The sequence below is a fragment of the Centropristis striata genome, chromosome 3 (genome assembly GCF_030273125.1).
Source record: "Centropristis striata isolate RG_2023a ecotype Rhode Island chromosome 3, C.striata_1.0, whole genome shotgun sequence".
In the NCBI taxonomy this organism is placed as follows: Eukaryota; Metazoa; Chordata; class Actinopteri; order Perciformes; family Serranidae; genus Centropristis; species Centropristis striata.
In genome coordinates, this window is record NC_081519.1 from 9,833,572 (window position 1) to 9,859,363 (window position 25,792).

General features: G+C 39.3%; 1 protein-coding gene across 6 annotated transcripts in view; it reads left to right on the forward strand.

Annotated features, from left to right (window-relative positions):
* Window positions 1-128: 128 nt before the first annotated feature.
* The window catches only part of scn8ab (sodium channel, voltage gated, type VIII, alpha subunit b), a 60,691-nt gene continuing 35,027 nt past the window's right edge, over window positions 129-25,792 (forward strand). Inside the window, exons 1-8 of one of the 6 annotated variants that reach the window (XM_059330237.1) lie at window positions 129-232; window positions 4,407-4,744; window positions 16,029-16,146; window positions 17,668-17,758; window positions 17,850-17,978; window positions 20,831-20,922; window positions 24,816-25,037; window positions 25,257-25,320. In XM_059330237.1, the coding sequence (XP_059186220.1) occupies window positions 4,463-4,744; window positions 16,029-16,146; window positions 17,668-17,758; window positions 17,850-17,978; window positions 20,831-20,922; window positions 24,816-25,037; window positions 25,257-25,320 (998 nt within the window). In that variant the 5' untranslated portion in view covers window positions 129-232; window positions 4,407-4,462. Of the gene's footprint in view, window positions 233-1,998; window positions 2,566-4,406; window positions 4,745-16,028; window positions 16,147-17,667; window positions 17,759-17,849; window positions 17,979-20,453; window positions 20,546-20,830; window positions 20,923-24,815; window positions 25,038-25,256; window positions 25,321-25,792 lie in introns of those variants that run through there. The other 5 variants (XM_059330236.1, XM_059330239.1, XM_059330235.1 and 2 more) reach the window with 5 other exon arrangements.

Here is a 25,792-nt window from a genome sequence, read left to right on the forward strand (position 1 = left end):
AGTGTTTTTTTTTTGCTTACGATGCTGCGGTCTCTTGTCCGTTATTGAAACTAAAGGCATTTACCGACACTCCCTAACAATTTGCTGAGAGTCATCAATTATGCAGGGTAGCCGCACGCACTGGGAAGGAAGATAGCAGCAACAATATGGCGACAACCGCAGTTACTCTCGACACTTTTCTACATCTGCAGTTCAGTGACAGCTGTCTGGATTTCTGTTAATGCGAGAAAAAGTAAGTAGACAATCTGTTTTCTGCTTTGTCTGGTATTTCGTGTCGTGGGATGGATCGCAGTCCTACTTTGTCGACTGACTGCATCCCAGTGCCGCAGAGCGGTCCCTCTCTCTCAGCATCTTTTCCTAGCGTCTGTGGAGGGCTCCTTGCCAGTACAGAGACAAATATGTATGCGAGGTAGCAGTTAGAAGAAGGGGGAAATGTGATTTTTTTTTTCTTGCAAGTGGAAAACACGGATTTGTGACGCGACGCGGTAGAAAAACAGGGAGACAGCAGGTTATTTGGGGTGTTGGCCTGCCGCTGGATGGAATGACATTTCACTGTGTCAGAATGTGAAACATACGCATATGGGATGTAGAAGTGAGATCACGTCAAACTTCTCTGAGTGGCGACAATAACTAACCTGCATGCTCCAAGTACACGAATAATGCATCGCTTGCAAAATAATCCTAGGTAGCATTTTCCTTCCTACAGTTATTTTATAACTATGATAGTTTTAACACCCCCCCCCCTCCTCCTCCTCCTCCTTCCTCCTCCTCACGCACACACACACACACACACACACACACACTCCACCTCTGCGCCCCCTCCCTCTCGCAATCTCGTTGGAAACTGTATTGCGTGAGGAGGTAGGTGCGTTTTTAGTTTGGCAGTCCTCAAAGGGGGCCGCGGCACCCTTTTTCTGGTGTTTTCGCTCAGTCTCGGCCATTAAAAACACATTGTTCCATCATGGTATGACTCCGTAAACCCGCACCAAATGAAGTCTGGATTTCTGTCGCCTAGACATTATCTTTACGGGTGTGGTATCGCCTTAAGGCCGTTTTTTAGTCCCCCCCAACCCCCCCGTAAATAATCCACCTTTTTATGTGTGAAATTGGGTTGCGCTGATGTGGTATGGCTCTGCTTTGAGTTGAAGCCAGGGGATGTGTTGTCAGGACATGGCTTGTGCATTCAACTGACCTACTATGAGTTTGTTAGTTACAGCCTATAGCAGCGATAAACCACACTGCAGTATTTTAGGCTTTGGCCCTATAGGACAACGGCGCGCCTCGGTATTAAACAGTGGACTTTCCTGGGGACTACACAGTCTTCAGATGCCTCTCAGAAAATGACTTGCATGATAAGACACACGATGTGAGGGGTGGTCTTTATCCCAGAAAGAAAGTTCTCCGAGATATTTTATCTGTGTTTATCTCTATGGTGGCCGGGCTGGCCCATGCTTCATAATCCACCTTTCCTCCTCATCCCTCATCCATCCCGTTGATGATAAAACTCGTTTAACTCAATAATCATTAACATTTCCCGTAGGACGCCATAACTTTACCTGAAATTGACTCATAAATGGGCACCCACCCTTATAGGGTATGATAAATACTTGGCTGGCAAGTTATTCTCTCAGTAATGTTGGACTGGGGCCTGTTGGGGCTCACCTATTCCCAGTGATGCTGTTGATTTGGACCGATCTCACATTTTAGTGACAGGCTACATGAAGACATCAATGCAGGAAATAAGGGATTCAAGTTCTTTACCGGCCCATGTGACTCAGATGCGAGTGCCCTACACACCTCCTCCTCACTAGCGCTGTGTGGCCACGGTGTCCGGTTAGCTCCATCACATGTCAGGTCATCATCACGGTGCAGAGAGCACAATAGACGGGTTTTTTTGCCTCCAGGTGACGGGACGGAGGCCGTTTGGATTTCCGCACATAGGACGCAGCGTAGGACATTTTTTTGCTAAACGCTGATGAACCGGACGGCGACAAGATTGTCTTTTTCTATTGGAGGCAAATGAGGCTGCTGGAGTTGTTAGTTTTCCCTGTCATCCATCAGTTTTTATTTCCGGACTCACTTGACTCATAACGGATTAAACAGAACCGAGAGCGGTCGTGGGCTACGCGCATTTGGTGCCGATTAATAGAAATCACTGTAATTGATTAAAGAGTGAAACGAGCAGTCTTTTTGCTGCCGTGTTTCTCATATGACCTAGTGAGTTAGTGGACATCGAAAGCACTGAGCAACATCTGCAACATTTCCTGGCAGTTTCCCCCTGGTCGCTCTGCAGTTTCGCTGCCTGTGTTTTTCGGATTATCCCAGCGTTATGTGTAAAGTGTACATGCACCGCTGGCCATGCTATTGCATCCTGCTTTGATTCACCTTGACGGTAGATCAATTGATGTAGCATTGGTGGAAGGAGACTTGGAGGTTGTGCCGAGGTTGGGTTACTTGAATCGGACTTAATCCCTCTTCTTGGTTGCTTTTTCTAGAAGATACTGGGCTGTTGGATCTATGTCTGCTTGTGGATTTCTTCGCATTTCTTTCTAAATTTCTTTCCAGGTCTGTACCCTTATCGTTGTATCTGTGATGTTGCACACTGTCTGATTTTTGAACTGTGACTTGACTGTCAAATATACAATATATATTATTATATTAAATAGCATTCATCTGCTGTAGGAGCCTGGAGAGATGCAGTTTATAATGTTATTACAACCCCACTGTTTAAACAATGAGTCAGAGCCTCAGAGGTGGAATTATTTCCAGTCCGGCAATCATTTGTGGACTATATTTTGGCACACTTTAACATTTTAGAATGCTTTATTATTAGTCAGCCAGTACAGTAGGATGTAAGACGCCAACATGCACACTGCAGTCTGTGTTGGATGTGCTGGTACATATGATAAACATGGGCCAAGTGATATTTGTTTTAATAGGTTTTACTCATAGACTGTATAACATAGGGTTTACTTAAGGAGCAGGTGGATGAGTTTTTAACAGAACAATCAAGAAAACACAACAATTTTCTTTTTAAATTATTTTATTTTATTGAGCTTTATTGAATACATGGAGTATGTTCATTCCAGAATTAAATTATAAAAGTTGCAGATAATATATTTCATATTGTAAAATAAAAGTAAAAATAATTTAAATTGTACAACAAATAAACAAAATGCAGAGAAAATAAAGCAGAATCACAAAGACTAAAACTCTTTTTTAAACAACTGGAGTAAATTTGAAATGTCTAAATAATCAGATATGCCAATTTATGATTTTTCAATAGTAACAAAATGTGTATAATGTATCTAAAGACAGTTTTGCATATTGCAGCCTACTTCAACAAATGAACTGTCAACATTTGAATTATTGTTCTGCAATTAACCCCACCCATTCCTATTTTTAGCACAATTCCCAGTTAATTATATTACCTTATATCAATTATTTAGATCAGAGGGTATGATCAGGAGATGGCAGAGAAAGACCCCAAAACATGTGAACAGAAATGGGCCTTGATGTACAATATCAATGTTCTTATGGTGAACATGTAGCACTAGACTAATTGTAGCTAATTTAAACATCTAGCACTAATATCTGTTTTATTGTTTGGCTCCTTTGCACGCAGGACAGTAGTAGTAGTCTGTGTGCTGGGAGCTACTTTCCCACTTATTTCATATCTATCATCAGTGAGAGCTGTTTGGACTCAACCAGGGAGACCACCAAGCTGAAATAATTAACTTTGAGCTGCATAGAGCTTGAAGTAGTCTATTCTCTGCTACCAGCACATTCACATGACACTGTATTTATTGTTAATAACAACATCATGGACGTTTAAGGATAAACATAACTGTACAGTGTAAATGCTGCATTATTGGTGTTGTTAAAGGGAATGTCCTGAGAAAGAGCCCATAAACACAGAAGAATAGACTTGGCATGTCACCTTGCTGTTGAGGTCACAAAGACAACAGCAAAAGAAATTCAGTGCCGTCTTCTGTACATGCTGGGTCCCTGAGTTTAGCTGTTGGGGATACAGGATCAGTGCTTTAGTCATTAAGGTTGACGGAAAGAGCAGAAATAGTGCCTACTGGTCCATGTTCCAAATGTTTGCACTTTTTCTGCTTTATTTTGCTTTGTTTGCGTTCCCTGGCAGAACTAGAAAATTCCATCTGCAGGCTTTGGGCAGCCTTGAAACTGAGAAGGGATGCAAAGCAACTGGGCTAATGTATAAATATGTCAGACAATTTGATCCTAACCTTTATTTTCCAGTCAGTTTGAGCTTAATTTAGTAGCTTTAGATGATATTATTTTAAAGGATGATTTTTTATTTAGCTTTGTCCGTCACTTTTATCTTTGATCAGTACCTTATGCTTGCACGTTCTTACCCTGTGTCCCTCTCTTCCTCTCAGAGCTGGATGTCTGGGATGGAAAACAAATAAAGAGGAAATAGCTGCAGGATGAAAACATGGCCGCACCCCTTATTGCACCCCCAGGACCTGACAGCTTCAAGAAATTCACAGCGGAGTCGCTCGCTAACATCGAGAAGCGCATCAATGAAGAAAAGAACAAGAAGCCACCCAAGCCCAGATCGGACAGTAGTCACCGCGACACGTCCGAAGAGAATGACGCCAAGCCCAACAGTGACCTGGAGGCTGGGAAGAGCCTGCCGTTCATCTACGGCGATGTTCCTGATGGAATGTGGGGCACGCCGCTGGAGGATTTGGACCCATACTATCTGAACATCAAAGTGAGTAGTCACACACGGAAAGTCACCACCCAGCTTAACCACAAACACTCAATTAAAGACGATTTTACTTAAAGGTGGGATAGGTCGTTTTTGGGTGAAGGCAAAAGAAGCTGAAGCTCTCCCCTCTTTGCCCTAAGCCACTCCCACAGGCATATTTCGTTGCAAACTTGTGGGCCTGTAGAGTTCTATGAGATGACAAACTGTGATTTGAGGGTTAATCCAGCTACCTGAACTTAGCCACACTCTTGAGCCTTTGGCTACAGTTATCAGAAGGCTAAACTATTAACAAATTTTCTATCCACCTCTTAAACACTTTGCTGTTATTGACATGTGTTATTGCGTTTATTGACAGATTCTCTTTCTTTGATAAGTCGGTTCTTCTTTTTTTGGGTTGCTTTGCAGTGTATGCAGTTGTTGCCAATGCTGAAAAAGCTACTTTTTCCGCAGGATTTTCTGCCATTGAATCAGGCTTTTACCAATCAGAAGGGGCGTGCATGTTTGTATAAGAGCCAATAGGAATGCCCTCTCTCACAGGGTAGATTTTCTAACGCCTGAATTCTGAGCCAAGAGGAGGTGCAGAAATCTGGTTTTCTCTCAGATTCATTGAATTTCAATACACAAGAAGGTTATTATGGAATATTGCCCAATGGCTGAAAAAATGCTGACTAGCTTTTATATAATTTAGAGGTTTGTACACAGTGAGAAGTTTTACAGATGTATTATTAGGCTGTTGAGCTGGACCTTCAAATGGGTAAAGTTTTTACCTTTTTCTCATGGGAAAATGCCAGCATTGTTAACAAACCATACCAAACACGGAGGTAATATGAAACTTACTCACATAACAGATTTGGGTACCTTGTCGTTTCTCTCAAAATACAAGTTATTGTTTTCGCTACAGAGATGAGAATATAATAATAGCAAATATGACCTTGAAACATTTAAGAGCTGTTGAGTACTTTTTCGTCACTGCTACAGGGGCTAAGAGACGGTCCCTGCATTATTAGATCACACAAGGCTTGTGAGTGAGTGTTCACCTGTACAGTGAAAGCAGAGGCAGAGGGATGTTGTGGCTCTGCTCCTGCAACACTGCAGGGCTGCTCTGGAACGCAGTTGTCGGGCAGCAGTTATTCTCATAAATGTTTCTGCAGTGTTGATTAATTATATGTGTTAATGAATGGTAAAGATGATGTAACAGCTGGAAGGGGTGACAAATGCCCCTTTATTTTAATGTGTCATCAATGCTAAAGCTAATTAAATAATTTTGCTACAAAGCACTCTTACAGATGACAAGTGCATCACTTCCTTTTATCCTTCATTCCTATCGCTGCATTGTTACTGGTATTATTGTGATCTACATTATGTTTTACAATGGTTCCACTGTTGATCACATTTCCACGTTATTGTACAATTAATCAATACGAGTGAATGCAATTACATTTGGTTTGCACAATAATTAAGATTGTCACCCTTGACCAATTTCCCTAGGAAATCATAATACGTGAGAGACTGTGTCCCCACCATTATGTGACATATATGTAAAATATTTACATTTGTTTGCTTCTGTAACCTATACATTTCTGGCAGTCTGACAATATGTCCTCCTTGCAGGCACTAGAGGTGTGCATTAGTAACAACTGTTATGTTTGTCAGATGATCAGTAACCCTGTCTCTGGTATAAATAATTAACATTTTAATTGTAATTACACAATTGTATGAGTTTGAAACATGTTGAAGCATTGCCTTCCAGAGAAAACATACATGTGAAATTTTATAAAATATAAGATGAGCTGTTTAAATATGTGCTTATACTGAAGGCTGTTGCCTCAAACCTCAGTTAAGTCATGTCTGCAGCAGGTTTATGTTTAACCTCAGATACAGTGACCAGGTTCAGATGATCATGTGACTTTGTCTCAGGGAACACAGTTTTAAACCCCTCCTAAACCTTAAACCACAGCTAGGCTAGTGACAGCAACATCCCTTGTATGTGCATGTGTATGTTGACATGTTACAAGCAACATGGACATCTGTATCATTTCTCTCTGCTTTATAGAAACTGCAACCATTTTTTCAGTAAGTACAGATAATTGCCTTTAAACTGACTCCTCTATGATTTTCCATGGCACTTTATTGAGTTTAATGTTACTTGTTACTTTTGAGAGATTTAAAATGGACAAGCACATCCACCATAATTGAAGGTCATATCATTGTTACCGGTAATCAAGGTGATTTTTTTTTTTTTTAGGCTGACCAATGTTGTGTTTTTGTGGCCGATTCCAATTTGCAAAGGGCAAAGTTTATCCGTCAATGATATGGTGGCCAATATAGTGAGTTGAAAAAAGACCTTTTCTATGTGGATTTTGCACCAATGTGACTAAGCAAAAGTGTTTAAAAGGCTGCTTTCTTAAACAGATAACCTTTATAAAGACAATTTAACATTATGACACACACTATTGTCAACCAATATAAACCAAATAAATCAATAAATTAATAAAAATAATAATTAAATAAAAATAATTTATGCTCAGTATCATTCAACTGCTGATCATTTAAATAAAGAATAAAAACAAATTAAATAAATAGCTAAATCACCATTTTTAAATCAGCCCAAGCTGCGGACATCATATAGGTCAATACACAGATAGGTGTGACAGGCCAACATTGAGCCATGCCACACAGTCACATAATATCTTCATCTTTGGTAAAGCCACTTCTAAATTAATATGGTACAGGTGCAGATGACACAAACCCCAATCTCCCTATTTTCTCTCCAAATTCTTTTTTTTTTTATTAATCAGAGACTAGACTTTAAGCCATTTTAGGCTTCTGCTCCACACCACTCAAACTCAAGCATGGCTCTGCACTAGCGAAAAAGGACTGAGGGGCAAAGGCAGAAGATGGCAGGAGAGGACAGAAAGTGAAGAGAAAAGGGCAGGAGCATGCTGTAGTGCCTTCAGCTGTGCAGACATGTGGAGTAGCCAGTCTCCTGTGTGGTGGCAGTCATAATGTGTAAGAGAATCTGCGGCCTGTACAGCAGCAAGAAAGCCCAGTCAGCAGGACTGGCAATCTCAGCCAGCAGCACTCCCTCGTAGGGCGGATGAAACTATCAAGTGTATGTGCCTTTTGTGATCTATTGATCCACAGCCCTAGTTCAGTGGTGACCACAGGAAGGGTTGCATTCTTTTCTTATTATCATTCCCCACTTTGCTTATTGCCTAGTGCATACTTTTTTAACTTCTCTGTGGCATCTCACTGTGGCGACCAAAGGAAAGTTGCTGCAGAGTTCTTTATCATGGCCTCCACTCAGACGCCTCCTTTAACTGTGTGTGAGGGTGTGTGTACACAAGAAACTGCATTGAATAAAATGACATAGAACAAGACATGATGATTCCCAAATGGTGCTTTTAGAAATAGTTGATTACAGAAAAACAGATTGGCAACTTAACCACTATGTACACAAACTTCGATGAAGGCTGATCCAGATGAGTAAACACAGTAAACTGTAAAAGGCTTAAGTACAGTATGTTACCGTATAAATGTTGCCTCTGTGCATAAAGCTTCAAAGGACTGTTTCTTATAGTTTAATGTTAGAATGAACATATGCGATGAACATAAACCGCATATGAATATATATATATATATATATATATATATATATATATATGGTATACATTCATATGCCCCAGCTGTCCAGAAGCTGAAAAATACAAATGGAAAATGGACACCTGATTCATTTTCTTCCTCAAATTGCCATTGGCAAGAGTTGTGAAGCATGATAATAACACAAACAGTATCTGTATGACATGGTTGTACTCTAAAACAAGAGATAGTTCACCAAGAAAATTAATATTATATCCTACATGTTTTTTGGTCAGATTTGTTGTGACATTAGACATATTATTGAATACTCCATTAGCTGGTACAAAATACCATTGTTTAATAATGGATAATTGTTGCAGGTATTACATAGACTGAAAAAAAGAAGTGGAAGTAGCCTCTGGGTCTGAAAGGGAAGCCAATGCGGGAGTGCCTTAAACCTGCATTCTTACAAATGACCTTCAGGGGGCGACTCCACTGGTTGCAAAAAGAAGTCTAATTGTATAGAAGTCTATGAGAAAATCACTTGATTGATTGAACCTCACTTGATTTATTACTCAGTAAACATTTTTCTAATTACTTTTAATGGTCTCAATACCTAGTTTAAAGTCTTCTTCAAAGCAGAATGATTTTCATTTTGTAAATTATGGTTCCATTTGGAGTAAAATAAATGATAAAGCAGGGTACAGGGTGTGGCTACATTGTGATTGGTAAGCCGCTACCACAGAGACCTGTCAATCAGGATAGAGCTGTAGCAATGCGTATCCATGGCACTCTGTACATTTAAAGAGCGTTGAAGTAGATTTTGGTTTACCTCCAATTATGGGAGCTAACTCTGTTAGCAGTGGCCTCACACAGTGTAGCCAGGAGCCAGGTGCAGTCTGGTTGCCAGTATAGGTGGCTGTGCATAGTGTCCAATGGCCAAAAAGCCAAACTCAAAGCTTCAAAACAGTAGTCCACAAACCAATGGGTGACGCCATGGTGGCTACATCCACTATACAGTCTATGAGGTATACTTAGAGATGTTGTGCGAAATTACCTTGCTAACTTTTAGTGAATTTCAAAAGGGAAGGTTGTAGTACAAGTAGTAGGATACTAGACTGCCAGCTAATTAGTTAAACTAACCGTGCTCCTGCCTACCACATATGTGTTGATACAGCTTCTCTTCATCCTGCTCAGTCAAGATCTGTTAACCTCATCATACTCATCCCATGTGTTGTGTCAGCAAGTTCAATAAGAGTCACAGGTTAAGACCTCATCTTCCCGCTTCATCTTACTATCATTCATATCAATAATTTCCCTAATCTACTAATGTGTTTGTCCTTTATCACACCTGAGGAAGTGCCTCTTAGTATATTCGCATTAAACGTCCATTCTTCACCCTGCTGTTCCTGTCCTCACCTTTCCAGGCTGATTGTCTCCTCTACTCGACCGACAGTCATCCTATCGCTCACTATTGCACTGTATGTCAATGAGTGTGTCTAAGTGTGTGTGTGTGTGTGTGTGTGTGTGTGTGTGTGTGTGTGTGTGTTACCGTCAGCTGCAGGAAACCTGATCACAGCACTCATGCATCAAAGAGAGGAAGAGGGGGCAGTGGTGAGGAAGAGAAATGCAGCGTTGCAGTTCTTGTTTTCCCCTGTGATGGGGAGAGGACTGCCTGGGCTTTTCAAATGTCTGATGTGATTAGGCAATGTTAAAGCTGCTGTGGCCGTACAGGAGGAGCAGGGCGGGATGGATGGAGGGCATACTAGTGTTTTAGTTGCACTGTGCACGTGCACACATCTGTATTAATGTGTTTCATTTCATGAAAGTACGGTTAAGATGATTCAGCTTTATTTGGCTGCTGCATCGTGTGGACAAAAGGCAGTATGAACAGCTTTTTAGGGTCTTGTTGATGCAGAGGCTTCATTCTCCTCCTGACTGTGGCATTTTCAGTGACCGTCTTATTGCTATAAGACGGAGTGTGCAGCAGACCATTCAGGCTTCTGCAGGGCAGCAGCTAATAGCGAGCGCATAAAGGGAGCTCACGGCTAAAGCAGCAGCAGCCTCTGAAACTCAGCATGTAGCACTGTACACACCATTACATTATGTTCCCTATCCCACCATCTCTGTCTCTCTGTGTGTCTCTGTCCATTACTTTCCTTTTCCCTTCTCCCTTCCGCCGCCTCCTCTCCGCTGTTCTTTTTTTCAGGGTGTAGTAAATTAGAGGGAGGGCCAGGCTTTAGTCCTCAGTCTCTGATGACACAGCATCCTCCTGTACTGGGCTGACTGAGGAAGGGATGGGGTGGGGGGTGGGAAAAGGGGGTTGAGTGTGCTTCCACTGCTAGCCAGGTTGGTATAAAGAAGGAAGGTGGGGTAAGGAGGGGAAAGTGGGGTTTTAACAGCGCAGTTTACAGGTTAAAAAAGTGGAATGACGCAATTTTTTGATGGTATAATTTGCACAGAAATTAGATTGCAGTCATACATATTTCGAGGCTGAATCCTCACTGCAGTGAGCTCAATCGGCAGTACATGAGTTATGTTTTGGGCTATAATAGATATTACATGAAAGATCCTCATGAGATCTATGCTGTTTTTCACATCAGTTTGACAGTGAACAGTGTGGAAGCTGACGTGCTGTTGATAGTTTTGCTCTTCTGTAAATAGAATCAAGGTGCACTATACCTTGCGCTTGTTACAGAATTGGCCAAAGACAGAATGTATGTGTGCCATGTTTTCTCTGTCCAGTCTGCAAAGACGCTTGTAAATCCAGATGTGCTTCTTTAAAAAATCTGATAAGTTCTTAAGCTTATGAAGGTCATTTAGGGCTTGACCTAGCAATCATTTTGGATCCTTTTTGCAATCAATTGATGCATTATTTAGCCTTTTAAATGTTATGTAACAGTGATGAATACAAGTTGAGCCCTAGATGATGTTTTGAAATGAAAAGGTCCTTGATGATATTAAAGATGGAGAAGAAGCAAAATGCAAAAACAAGAAGCAGGGAACAGATAATGTTTGGCCCTTTTTTTATTTAATAAATGTCTTAAATGATTAATCAATTTTCAAAATGATGTTGTCTCGGCGATGTTTGAATTGTTTTTCTCAATCATTTTGGTGCTAGGTTTATTGCCTTCTTCTAAAAGGTCTAAATCTGCAGTGACTTTTGTGAAGTAATAGACCAGTCTGTGTCAGGCTAGGGTCCTGGGATGATTAAGAGAAGTCCAACACGCCCTCCCTATGATTTAGTCTCCATTGTTTCCCGGCTTTGATCTCACTCAGCTCCCTCTCTCTTTTTCTGTCTCCCCCTCCTCGTCTCATTCTCGGTTTCTTTCTCTGCTGCATGCCTTCCCCGTCCTCCTCCTCCCTCCGTCTACCCATCCATCTCAGGTTTGGCTCTCTCCCCTCTGCAGCTCTCTGGCTTTCTGTTCTGCATCACTCCCCCTCCACCCCCCCATCTCTCTGTTTCTCTCTGTCTCACTCTCTCTGTGTCTTTCTCTGTCTCTCTCTCTCTGTCTGTCTGTCTGTCTCTCTCTCTCTCTCTCTGTCTTTCTCTGTCTCTCTCTCTCTGTCTCTCTCTGCCTCTCTCTCTCTCTCTCTCTCTCTCTCTCTGCTGCCGTCCCATACCCCTGCAAGCCCCTCTCCATATCCCTGCTCCACTATTCCTCCTCCTCACACACACACATACACACACACTGTCCTTGCAGCTGCATTCTGCCTCCCGATTCTTGCATATTTGTATTTTTCTTTAACACACTGTGGAGAATTAGAAGCATTTCGCCAGCTTTGCAGCCTTTCTTACAGTGAAGCTTGCTCTGCTAAGTTGTGTGTTTATGCATGTGTGTATGCCCAAGTATGTATGTGTGTATTCAACTATGGACTTCAGCACGCATTGTGTTACGTAGACTCACTCGATGTTTATCCATGTCATGATAAATGCAATTCATCCTCAGTTTCCTTATCTTACGAGTGCACCACATGTTTCACATGTTGATCCCATTTAAATGTAGCAATCCAGTGTCTGTCACCCTACTTAACATGAGTGATTAATCAATTAATCAATCACTGTTAGAAATGTAAATTATCATGAATATATTAGGCATGGGCCAATATGAAAATTCAATGTCACAATTATTGAGATTCACACTATAATTACGCTAATCACTCACTGGAATCACGTTACCTTACATCTTGTTAAGAAATAAATATATTTTTTCTGTTGTTTAGTTTAGAATCCATAGTATTTCCACATATCTGATTTAACTTGTTTTTTGGATACAATAGGAAAGCTGGATTGTGGATCTGGAGCCGTAAAGATGCAGGCACCCTTTGTGGTCATTAAAAAAAATAAACCAGCAAATCAATATAAGACGTACGTTAGTGAGCTAGACAGCTTTTTCACAATGTTCACAATTATCCCAATAATGGAAATTCACCACAATCAATTCATTTTGGATGTTTTTTTATCGCACAATTAAATCACATATGGTCCTATCACTAGAATATATCAGCCAACATTTTGATGTTTGCATTGTTTTCAGTGGACTACAAGTTCATGCAGTTGAGAAAACTGCAGAATTTGTAACATGATAAACCTTTAACGTGCCCAGATCCCATGATAAGTGCATGGAGTTTTTTCTATACAGCAGAAAGAGCACAGTGAAGTTGATGCGCTTATTGCCTATATCTTATAGATTTTAATTTGTCCAATCCACTGTCACCTTTTCCTTTATCACCAGTGATCCAGTTAACAGACTGCCTACACTATTCACCTCTGACTGCATAGCTTTGCTCAAATTCTTAAATCAAAATAAACAAGACCAACGTCTGTTATCAGGAGATCAGAGCAGCTCAGATAATTTTTTCTGCTTGGTATGGTCATTCGTAGCCATTTTATCGACACAACAATGGTTTAGACTTTGCTTTGTGCCTTCTTAGTAGCCTTTTTTGTGGCACGGAGGTATTCTGTTTATTTAGTATACGGTATAAGTCGGGCTGTGAAAATAGCCCATCACACTGTGGATTTCATTAAGAAAAGTCTTACATTTAGTATTTTATAACCCTCAGTGATTGATCAGTCATCGATTAATGTGGCACAATCAATTAAGAAATTGACCAGACATTTGCATCCTTTGTTGTAACTGTGCCAGGTTGCCAAGTTTGCGTCAACAGCAGATTATTCTGTCTCCAAATGGAGTTCATTGAGCTACTGAAACCTCTTTATTCCAACTGTAAGAAAATATTGATACACTTAGAGTATCACATTATGTTTTGTGATACTTTATCTCAAAAACACAGTTGGTTTTTAGTTAAAAGTTTATATGAAAAGATTTGTGGCAGACAGTGTTCTGTTTTTTCATAATTTATACATGCTGTATTCTATATACTATGAAAAATATATTTAATATATATATATTTCTATGCTTACAGTATAGTAATTCATTGAAACATAACCCCTGCATCATGAAATGTATCATATTACCAGATTCTTGCCAATACACAGCCCTACTTTTTATGACCTACATTGAATTTATTAAATTTTTGTATCTTCAAATATAATGCTTTCAGAACCTCTATAGGATTTATTCTTCACATTGATCAACATATGGAACATAATTATGCTTTCTTATAACTATAGTTATAGTAATAGGATTATTCACAACCTCTCCTTCCATCCACATGCTGTATTTGCTTGGTCAGACACACATTTGACCTCTAAGACAAAGATTTAAACATGACTCTCGATCCTGCGTGTTCCTGTTTGTGTTTTGTTGATTAAGTATAGATGAATCTTTCCGCCACGTGACAGGAAAAATAGTGAGAGGATATTTTAAGTAGTGCAGATGCTCTATAGGCAAAAAAGAGCCGGAGAGGGGAAGGGAGGGAGAGAGGAGTCTTCTGATGCAGAGAATACATTTTGTCTTTCCCCAGACTGCGGACGCTATTTTTAATTTAATTAGATTTCAGGACACCACTTGTCTCAGGACACTTCTAGTCGCCTTCCCGTTTCTTTCTAGTGTTTCCCGTGGTGTGAACCAGGAACTCGTGGTGTGTGTGTGTGTGTGTGTGTGTGTGTGTGTGTGTATGTGTGTGTTTTGCTAGTTGCTGGTGCCATAAGCATACTAACGACCAAAGGCTTCTTTTATACATGTAAGCTCTCTAGAATTGGTTTATCATCATATTCAACATCATTATTGTGTAATATAAGTCATATAGAGTTATGACTGTACTGTGGCACACAGTATTTTAATTGTTTGTGAATCGAAGTGTAGTTTCGCCCAATTTTAGATAAAAAAATCTTACGAATGTCCGGCAGCACTAGCGATGACTGCATTGAGAGCCTGTTTAGAGTTTTTACTGTAACATGGAAAACGAAATGGGTGAAAGTCCTGCTGCAGGCTTTAGTATATAACTTTCTTATCTTTATTTCCTAAAATAAAACTCAGGGGGAGTTTCTCCTTAGCGGTAGCCCTGCATGTCCTGGCTCACGGCTCATGTTTACGTGGGTTATATATGAACACTAGGCATTACTTTTTCCAGGTATATGTACATACAGGTAACAAGAACAGCCTAAAAAAGAAAAACTACAAGAAGTATCACAGTCACATCTTACATTCAATATCTTCATTGTTCTTCAGTACTGGTTACATACAGCACATGGTGTGTTTTCTGTAAATGCTGACGGATGATATTGTCAGTGGTGTCATAAATACACATGAGGGGATGTGGCGAAGAGGGAAAAGCACCCTTGCAGTGTTCACGTCTATAACTCACAGATTCTGGTGAAAACCCCCACATTTGTGAAGCATCCCAACAATCCATCTGTTTGTAAATAATGCCCATACTCTTCACTCAGACCCCACATTGTCTTTGTCCAAAATTGGGCACAAACATCCACAAACCACACACAGGCACGCACAAACAAACACACACTGCTGAGACACACAGTGCTGCCTCACCCCAGTGCACAGCCCCACTTGGCCCAGTGCTGTTTATGGGTGGGGAGTGGTTGTTGAGAGCCTCGAGTCAGCAGATTTGCCCCTGATCGATGACAGCATTTGCGGTTCTCTTCCAGTAAGAGCTTTAAACTGGGGGCGAAGAGAGTCATTTGGCCACGAAGAGGGGAGAGCTTCCCATGCACCTGTCTGCTGCTCACAGAGCTACTGTCACGGTGAAAACCTCACCAGGGACAGAGGCTCGGTCTGATGCAACCCGGGCAGAGGTGTACTCTTGGCTCCTGGGTGACTGGGAGTGATGTCAGCAGAGTAAAACAGCCTTGTGTCCTTGTCCTACTGACTACGTGCCCTTTTTTTCCATCCCTTTATCTTTTTACTATACTGTTTTTATCCCATATGCTTTGTGTACAGTAAGGCTGTTACTTCCTGTCTCATTCAAGAATTCAAAATGGATAAAAACACTGAGCACTCTCATCAAAATGCTGAAATAGATTACAGTACCGCCTGCATTGTGAGAATCAGCCCTGTTGTTAGAGTGGAAACCAATGCAGTGGTGCCTCATGACTCAGAGGTGAACTCAGGACTCACATCAGCTGCTCGATCAAGCTACAGTCATCTTTTCCTAAAATAAGATAGCACAAGAGTTTGACCATGTGCTGACTAGTTTGTGTCTTATAATTACTGTTGTTCTGGAAATGTTCTGACTGTCTTTATTTTTTTAATCTCTTTCTCTTTCTCTCTTTCTCTCTCCACAGACATTTATAGTCATCAACAAAGGGAAAACACTCTTCCGCTTCAGTGCCACGCCCTCCTTGTACATCTTAAGCCCTTTTAATCTACTTAGGCGAATAGCTATAAAGATTTTGATACATTCATATCCTTTTCAAATGATTCATTTTATATGCTTTTTGCAATGTTTGAAAATGGATGTTGCAGTATTGTTAACATGTTTGGTTTTTTTGCCTATATGACAAATCATATGAAAAATACCTGGCCACATGCGCCAAACTAATAGGAAGCAGCAATTCTCCTCCCATCCAGATTGTGTACAGTAAGAGATGTTAAATAAACCTTGCAATGTCCTCAAAATAGTAAAGTGAACTTTCCAAACTTTCAATCTTGCCTCATCTCATAACAGTAAAGCCAATGGTTACAATATGACGAATGGTTACAATGTTTTCAGTTGGTCTACACCTGGGTCCATATTATCTCAATTTAAAGGTGTCAACTATAAAAAATTAAAAAAAGCCAACTACTGACTTAGAGCAATGCAAAATTGAACCAAGCTTCTGAAACGCTGGTCAGAATAGCACTGCTATCTTATGATCTTCAATTGTAGAGGAAACACATATTTTTGTAGTCCAACCCGGAAGTAGCATCATCCCAATGGGGTCTAATCAGAATTAGCCAATGTGATTTTTTTAAATTTAATTTTGGGTCATTGGAGAAAATAAGCTCTGTGGCAAACATACGTTTCTGATGCTTTCGCATTTTGCTCAGCAGGATAATCTCCATCAACGAATACCATTTTTATGATGTATAAAGTGTGTTTAAAGCAGCATACAGAAGTAAGAAGCTAACGTTATGCTATAGCAAACAACACCACAGCTGCAGGACTTGAAAGTCACAGCTTCAGATGGTGTCCGACAAGCTAACCAGCGGTTTTGACAAGCTAGGGAAACTGTAGCCTCATAAATAGTTTATTAACCTAATCTACAATATACAATATATATATATATATATATATAGATAACTGAAAAACACGACTAGGTGCTGTAAAACGGACTGGTGAGAGAGCTAACCCCTCGTATCCAGTGTGCTGACCTTTAATGTCCCTGACAGCCAGTAGTAGTTGTCTCATTTAGCCACTTGTAGCAATCGCTTTTTAAGAACAAGTTGGGGTATTTCCAAACGTATTTTATATCATACAACAAAACGTGAACATCTGTTTGTTAACCACAAACCTTATTTCAGAACCAAAAACCCATTCAAAATCCTCTTTGAGTTTCAGAGGAGATAAAATGCTAACTTACTTCCTGGTTTAAAAACTCATTGCTGTGGTAGTTTATGTTATAGCATGTTTAGCTCAGGGCAGACTGGATGCTGCAGTGACTCACTGTCATCTGTTATGGTACAAGTGGTATTACATGACAGAATGGCTTGGGGCTAGCTGGTTAGCATGCTCATTTTTGTAGATATCTCTGCAGCACAGCACATAGACCCCTTCGACATAATGTCACTTCTTCCCAATCTGTTGATAATGTCAGTGTTAAACGATAATTTACACACCTTTAAGCTTCAGTGCTAAAGTTTAATTTCAGTTGCTGTTGTATTTAACTGTTTGGGGTGTAATGGCTAGCAGAGCTCAAACTTTCCTTAACTTCTGTCTTCTCACGTTATTCAGCATGATCATCATGTGTACGATTTTGACCAACTGTATATTCATGACATTTAGTGACCCCCCAGAGTGGTCCAAACAAGTAGAGTAAGTACACGTCCATACTTCTCCTTAGCAAATCATATAATTGTTTAATGTGCCTGTCACCGTTTTACTGTCCTCTTCCTTTGTTTTCAAGGTATACCTTCACAGGTATCTATACCTTTGAGTCACTCACAAAAATTGTTGCCCGAGGATTCGCTATAGATGGGTTCACCTTTCTGAGAGACCCATGGAACTGGCTGGATTTCATGGTCATCTCCATGGCGTAAGTATTTTAACTCGTAATAATTAATAACAAATCATCAAAAAATGTAAATGTAAAAGAGAAGAAAGCACTGCAACGAAAGCCAAAAATGGGATTTCAACATGACTCATAGAAGTATCATAACATTTTATCACATGGAGAGAAGAAAGTTAGACATACTTGTTGGTAAAGTCATTCAAATGTTGGTGCAAACATGTAGAACAAACATTTTAGTATTAGTAAGAATTTAATAAATAACTTACAGATTCCATCTTTGTGTGGGTATCATAACGCACGTTTATCAAACATTTAGTTTTCTAACAACAAATTGCTGTTTTTGTTGTGTGCTGGAGAGGTATTTAGAATACCTAAAGAATTAACAATGTGATATTTTCTATTTAAAGGTACAATGAGTAGGATTTTCCTTTAAAACTTGTACAGAGGTACTCATACAAACGTCTTAATCATCACTTACAGGTGCATCTCCATAAATTAGAATATCATAAAAAAGTTTATTTCATTAATTATTTCAATTCCAAAAAGTGGAAATAACACATTATATAGATCCATTACACACACAGAATGAAACATTTCATGTCTTAATGTATTTAATTTCTTCTAATTATAATAATTATGGCTTACATTTACTGAAGACCTAAAATTCAGTGTCTCAAAAATAATTTTAATATTACAAAAGACCAATTTTAAAAAGTATGTTTCAAATGGAAATGTTGGCCTCTGAAAAGTATGTCCATCTATATGCACTGGGGCTTTTTGACTTGAACTACTGGAAATGGACTTTTCTATGATATTCTAATTTATTGATATGCATCTGTATGACCCACTATAAGTGTGTGGTGTATCTGCAGAGCCTCTGCCTATATTTTTCTCTTTCTTTTTTATATTGCTGTGTTCAGGATGTTTCTGGGCGTGGCCTGCCTGACATGATAATCAGTGTCATCTGAGTTGGAAGCTCAGGAATCTGTATTATCCTGTCTGGACACAATGCCTATGCTATGCCTATTAGCTCGATCGAAAGAAGATCACTGAAATAATGACTATAATGGTAATTTGATGTCTGAGAATGATGTGTTTACACACTGCAACAGACAAATCCTCCTCATTGTGCCTTTAAAAATGGACACAGACACTACTCCCCAATCTAAAAGCTGCTGTGGGCAACTTTGGAGATACAAGGAAGAATCTGCATGAACAACAACAACAACAACAACAACAACAAAAAAACCTGAAAAACAAATTTCAGTCACAATTAAGCCATTACGTCACCAAACACACACTGTATTGTGGACATTTCTCTTCAGTGTAGGGCTCCATCTTGTTCATTCAAACCATCTTGTTAGCATTGGGACAACCATTATTATACTTTCTAAACTTTACACTCAGTAGTTACTGATAAACTTGTCACCCCAAAACCTTTGATTGATATAGAGTATTTGCAAAGCTGTAGTCAGCCAAAACTTAATCTGTCTCGATATATTGCCCCAAAAATGATTGATTTAATTTTTCAAAAACCCTTTAGTGTCACTGATATAATTACTACTACAACTTATATTTACATATCAATGCTTGCACACCCTTCCAAAGAGAAATTAACTTTAAATTCTTAGGAATATTCAGACATTGGAAGGGAAAAATGGAAAAATATTAAAATATCCTAAATAAATAAAACATGAAAAGACACAAAACCTAAACAATAAATAAAACAGACTTGGGGCTTTGTTAAATATTGCACTTTAATAAATATTAAGCATTCGGCACAGGATTATAGAGAGTCATTCATTTCTTAACAGGCATGATACTGCCAATCCAGTTCTTCCATAGTTAAGATCATAAACTGTACAAATCACACATTGGATTCATGATCAGGACCAGTATTTTTGCCCACTATGGACATGGATTTGTTTCCTTGCTTATAAAGACTAAACTGAATTCCAAACACCAACTGCAACCTATTTGGCTTATTAAAGGACCAGTGTGTAAAATTTAGTGGCATCTTGCAGATCGCAACCAACTGAGCGCCTCCTCCCTCACTCCTCCCTTTCCAAGTGTATAATAGGATCTTTGTTGGCCTGAAGGTAATGTATAAAAGTGAAAGGCACCTGTAGAAACATGGCGTTGAAACACGGTGGAACCCGTGGAAGAGGACCTGCTCCCTGTGTAGATATGAAGGGCCCATTCTAAGGAAAAAATGGTTCTTAGTTTCATGTGATTATACACGAATGAAAACATATATATACATATTATATACTGCACATAGACCCCCCTAAATCCTACACACTGCTCCTTAAAGACTAAACAATTTATTTGTGGTGGCTTATAAGGTTAATTTTGCTGAGTTGTCCACAGCACCTTGAACCCACATCAAACCATGTTTATTGACATATTACTGCTCAGTAAAGTGTTATTTAACAATCTACTATTTCTTTCCTCTGTTTGGGATGGCTGCTGAATAACTGTATCTGATCCACCTTGCAGGTATATAACAGAGTTTGTAAACCTAGGCAATGTGTCAGCTCTGCGTACGTTCAGGGTTCTGAGGGCTTTGAAAACAATTTCGGTTATCCCAGGTAAGACAGTCCAGGTGTTTGTGTTTGCGGGTGGGCGAGTCACGGGGTTGATGTTAGGTGTGGTTTTGTTTCAGTCCCTCTCCTCTCCTCTTCCTCCTTCGTTCTCTTCCCACTGGTCGGACAGGCGTTCTCTCTCTCACCGTGGTGTCCCCTCCTGGTCTTCGATGGTGGTGCTGGTGTCGTGCTCTTGCGCGTACATGCGTGCGTGCCTGTGTGTGCGTGTTGTTATCGTGTGTGTTGTGTGTCATGGGGTTCTGTTCTGTGTGTCATCCTACCTTGTTACAGATATATAACAGAGTTTGTGGACCTTGGGAATGTCTCGGCGCTGAGAACGTTCAGGGTTCTCCGAGCCCTGAAAACAATTTCGGTCATTCCAGGTGAGACTCCCATTTAAACACTAAGGCTGAGCTTTATCTAATACCTGTCTTTATTTCTATTCCTTTGATTTTTTTTTCTTTTTAAGAGGATGTTTTAGAATTCCTTCATTTTCTTTGTTTTACTTTTGTTTTTATGACAATCAAAAATGGTAGCAATACATTTTTGATAGGCTTAGCAGTCTACTGGCAGTCTTGTGGGCTCACATGTCTCAGATGCACAGCTGGGTTTTGCAGCGCATCAGATATCAGCTATCTCAAGTGAAATATGAATGAATGCCCAAAACAACATTAATAATAATATAGGGGAAGAGATTTCAGATATTTTTTTCAAGGAGTTTACATTATATTGAGGGGTAAAAACACAAAAAAGAAAAAAGTTTAAATCTGTCACCTTTTTGCACATTTGGTTTGAGTTCAGTTTTATTTCATACATTGATCCAAAATCTACGAAACTGCCGTCTTGTTTCTAAAGACTATTTGATTCCCTAAGACTGCCAAGCCTAATTTGACAACGCTGCATGAAGCTTTGAGACACATGCTTTTACGAGTTTGGCTTTAAGGGGCTTTTATTTTGGATTTTGTTATCTGTTAGTTATAAGACTTATTTGATTCAGGCTTTAGATTTCCTTTTTCTTTCTTTCTTTCTTTCTTTTTTTGTTGAAGACCTTTGTCCATCCTGGGAGAGCAAGGGAACCATAAAAAAATAAGCAAAAATAAAAGTTTATACATTTGTTTACACATGACAATCTGACACTGTGAAGATAATGTAAGTCAGCAGATATACACACATGCACATACTGTACATGCACACAGATAGAGGCACACACTCAGTAGAGAACAATAACCTCAGCCTCCAGCATGTAGCACTCAGTTGTGCTCTGGGTTAAACCAGCCTAAGGGCTCGCCCAGCACTGCAACAGTGGGAGAAAGAGGTGCCTCGGATGGGAACAGTTCTTCGGTTAAGACAAGGTCACCATCACGGTTTACAGACAGGTGATGCTGACACCGAGTCAATTCCTTCAGCCTTGGCGTTTAAATGACCTGCATGCCACCTCTCATTGCCCCCCCCCCAGCCACCAACTCTTCCTCGCCTGTCCTTTCTTTCTCCTCTTCACTTCCTGCTTCCTTGACTGAGCCCGGTTCCGTGCGCTGTTTGCTGTTTGTGGTGCTGCTGCGTTCAGTTGATTTGTTGGATGCAGTATATAAAAATGAACTGCAGCTCGTCAGGAATGTTGCCATCGATGGACACGAGGAGTGAAGGGAAACAGTGATCCCATGATGCAATTTCTCTTCCACAGATGGATCAGATACAGTGCTATCTGTTCATCCTCAGTGGGAAATATTCCAGACAGCTTGTTTTACTGTTTATTTTAGGGATGCACAATATATATTGTCAGGAAAATATGGGATATTTACATTATTATGTATTATTCTGATAAGATTATAGCCGATATATAAAGCTGATAATATAGCATCGCTTTCCCCCAACCCTCTTCCATTTCATTATGAAGCCTAAGAGTCGAGTATATTCCTTATATCATTCTTTTTATCTGCAGGCCAAGCAGCCATAGGCCTTTGGTTCTATAAAATAATAATAAAATAATCATTTTGTAGAATACTTAATACATTCACATGTCTCATTTGACAGATTGTGTCAAAGCATTTCATTGAATTCTTTTTTAGCAAAATGCTCTTTAAAAGCTAAAGTATGTTTGTAAAGTTTTTGGATGTACTTCACTGGAAAAAATGAAAGAAGATTTGAAGAATCAGAACAGCTGTTTGTTTTTGTTGCATGAACAAAAAGGGATGTCAGTTATTTTTGTTTCGGTCAGAGCTAAGGGATATTAAATCGTCCATCTTTGCCTTTCTTATTCCCCGGTTTGCATAAACTACAGGGTAAAAGAAAAAATGTGAAAACATCGGTTGTCTTATCTGTATAGGCCATGAGGAGTAGGTAATTATCAGTTATCAGCTGAAAAAAAAAATCCATATTGTGCATCCCTAGATGACTTTCATGGGGTAGTTACTGTAAAAGTGCGAGAATGAAAACGTGTCTTTCTGATGGAAACATAACATACAGCTGCAGGGTTTGTTGTACAATGTGTAATGTGAAATGAAATGTGACCTTTATATCTGTGGTTTAACTTGAATGCACTGTCAGTGTCAAATAAGTGTGCAGTTATTACATTCTAGATGTCATGTATTTGACTTTTCTGGAAGAATATAGTTAAATATATAGGTAGAAATCTGCACCAAAGACATTATTCCACCAAAAGTTTTAAAAGTAACAGAGAGAGAAAAAAATAATTTCCCTCAAAGCTATCCAAAAGTAAAACAGTAAGTGTAATTTTGTGGGTTCTAAAAGCTACTAATGATCGACATTTCCTTTATAATTTCCTTTATAAACATTTCTTTAATTATTTCAAACTGTCTTTTGAAACTTTAAAAACCGAAGACATCCAATTACATGATATAGAATCATTGTGTTTATCTGGAAAAACCAGTACTCATAATAAGCACGACTAGCCTGAAGCCTATCCAAATGATCAAGAAAGTGGGAAAATTATCACTGGACAGGAGACTTCCATTATTTATCCTTGGATATTGTAGAATTCCAATTTCTGCACTAAAAATCTTTCACATGTAAAACTGGGCTCCCAGCTTGCTTCTCTGAACTCTCAACTGCTGTGGGCTTTATTGTTGTTACTGTACAGGAACACATTATGTAACAATAAACAATATTGTGGCATTTACCCAAATACATTAATATGATAATATGATAGACATACTGCACGTATATATATGATTTAAAACCCCAGATATGTTTTTTTTAAAAAGGTAAAGCTGTCAATTAGGAACAGTTAAACAATATTCAACATTTATTTATACTTGCTACCCTTATGCACAACGAAACTGAGTCAATTACTAAAGGAAAAACAAACACTAACAAATAGCATATATACTCATACTTAATTCTAAAAAATAATAGAGAGTCATTAGAATTTTCGGATTATGGAAAAAACATTGACCAATAAATTTAAAAAAATCAAGATGTGAAATTAAATAAAGTTGTTTCAAAAGCTCATAACTTATTATTCTAATATACTCCATACCAATACTCTGTCCGGGGATATTTCCACTATTTTACTTACTATAATTCCATTGATTGATTGATTGATTTTTTGCATATCAGAAAATATAACCATATCTGTTAAAACCCACTCACATTTTAGGTCAAATGGTGCCCGCCTACTGGTGTTTAAATTGCAGTCTCTGTATATGCTCAAATCATAGGTCAAATAACTTAATATACACAGCATGGCAGGCAACTATCTGAATAATTATTTTTTTTTTATAAAAACCCAACTGCCTGCCTACAGAGTTCCATCTCGGCAGGAATGACAGGAAGAACAACAACGAGCATTGGTTTTATACTCTAACGGAGTGCACCTGACACACAGAGTCAGTTTCTGGTGTTGAGGCTTGGCAGCGTGGGCGTAGGTGCTTGAGAAATAATTCTGATGCCTGCCAAGTTTAGATTTATGTAAGAGGCTGCCCAGCACAGGGTTAAATTCAGGATTAGATGTATGTTACCTAACTTAAGTTTTTTTCTCGTGCTTGACTTGAGTCAGCTCTGAATTGCAGCTATAAAAAAACAAACTCAGCTTGTGCACTCTTGCAGCCCCAAAAGCTGCAATTCTTTTTATTTGTGTCTATCTGTGTGTATGTGTGTGTGTGTGTGTGTGTGTGCGCGTGCGTGCGTGCGTGTGTGCATTTGAATTTGTATGTTATGTGTGTGAATGTGTATGTGAGTTTGTCTGTTTTCATGTTTGTGCACTTGTGCACATTTGTGTGCATGTGTATGTGTGTGTTTATTGTATATTAATTGACAGGCCTGAAGACCATTGTGGGTGCTCTGATCCAGTCTGTGAAGAAGCTGTCCGATGTGATGATCCTGACCGTCTTCTGTCTCAGCGTCTTTGCTCTGATTGGACTGCAGCTCTTTATGGGGAACCTGCGGCAAAAGTGTGTATTCTGGCCAATCAACATGACTGAGCAGTACCTGCCCAATGGCAGCAGGGGCTTTGACTGGGACGAATACATCATGAATGACAGTGAGTCATTACATTGACACTTGATTAAACTAGTTGCACATGATTGCATAAATGGGACCTATCTATAAATGTGTGCAGCCTGGTGATTCATTTTTCTTTGTATTGTTTCATTTTTGAGAAATAATGTCATTTTTCTTACCCTGCTGATGTAAAAAATAACCCCCCGCATTTTACCCAGTGGCTTATTCTATTTTCTTTCTTTCTTTCTTTTTTAAATAGCTAATTTCTACTTCCTCCATAATCAGCTTGATGCTCTACTATGTGGAAACAGTTCTGACTCAGGGTAAGTTACTGCTTCACTCACTAAATGCATGCCTCCATATTTTGTGCTTTAAAAATTCATCAAATTGCCGAGGGACCCCCCCCATCTTATTTTGTCATAAACATATACCTACTGTATATGCAAAATACTGACTGTGAATGGCTCATTGCAAAAAAAATGAACACATTTCTATTTAATAGTAGCATCTCTGGGATCTAACTGTCCAAAAACACAATTTAAACCAAAGTAAATGCTTGCATCCCAATTCTAAAATATACTTTCTACAATAAAGGTAATTCTATGATTAAAAGCAATGCATGGCTTTAATAAAACACCATGAAAATGATAAAAATTATAATCATTCTATGAAAACATTTGATACACAGACATATTATTATTGTCTTTGTGTCTTCCGTGGTTCGTTTTGCCGCCGATGACATCAGAAAGGGAAAACATTGCTTTGGCACGCCATTGTAACTGCCTGACAGCTGCG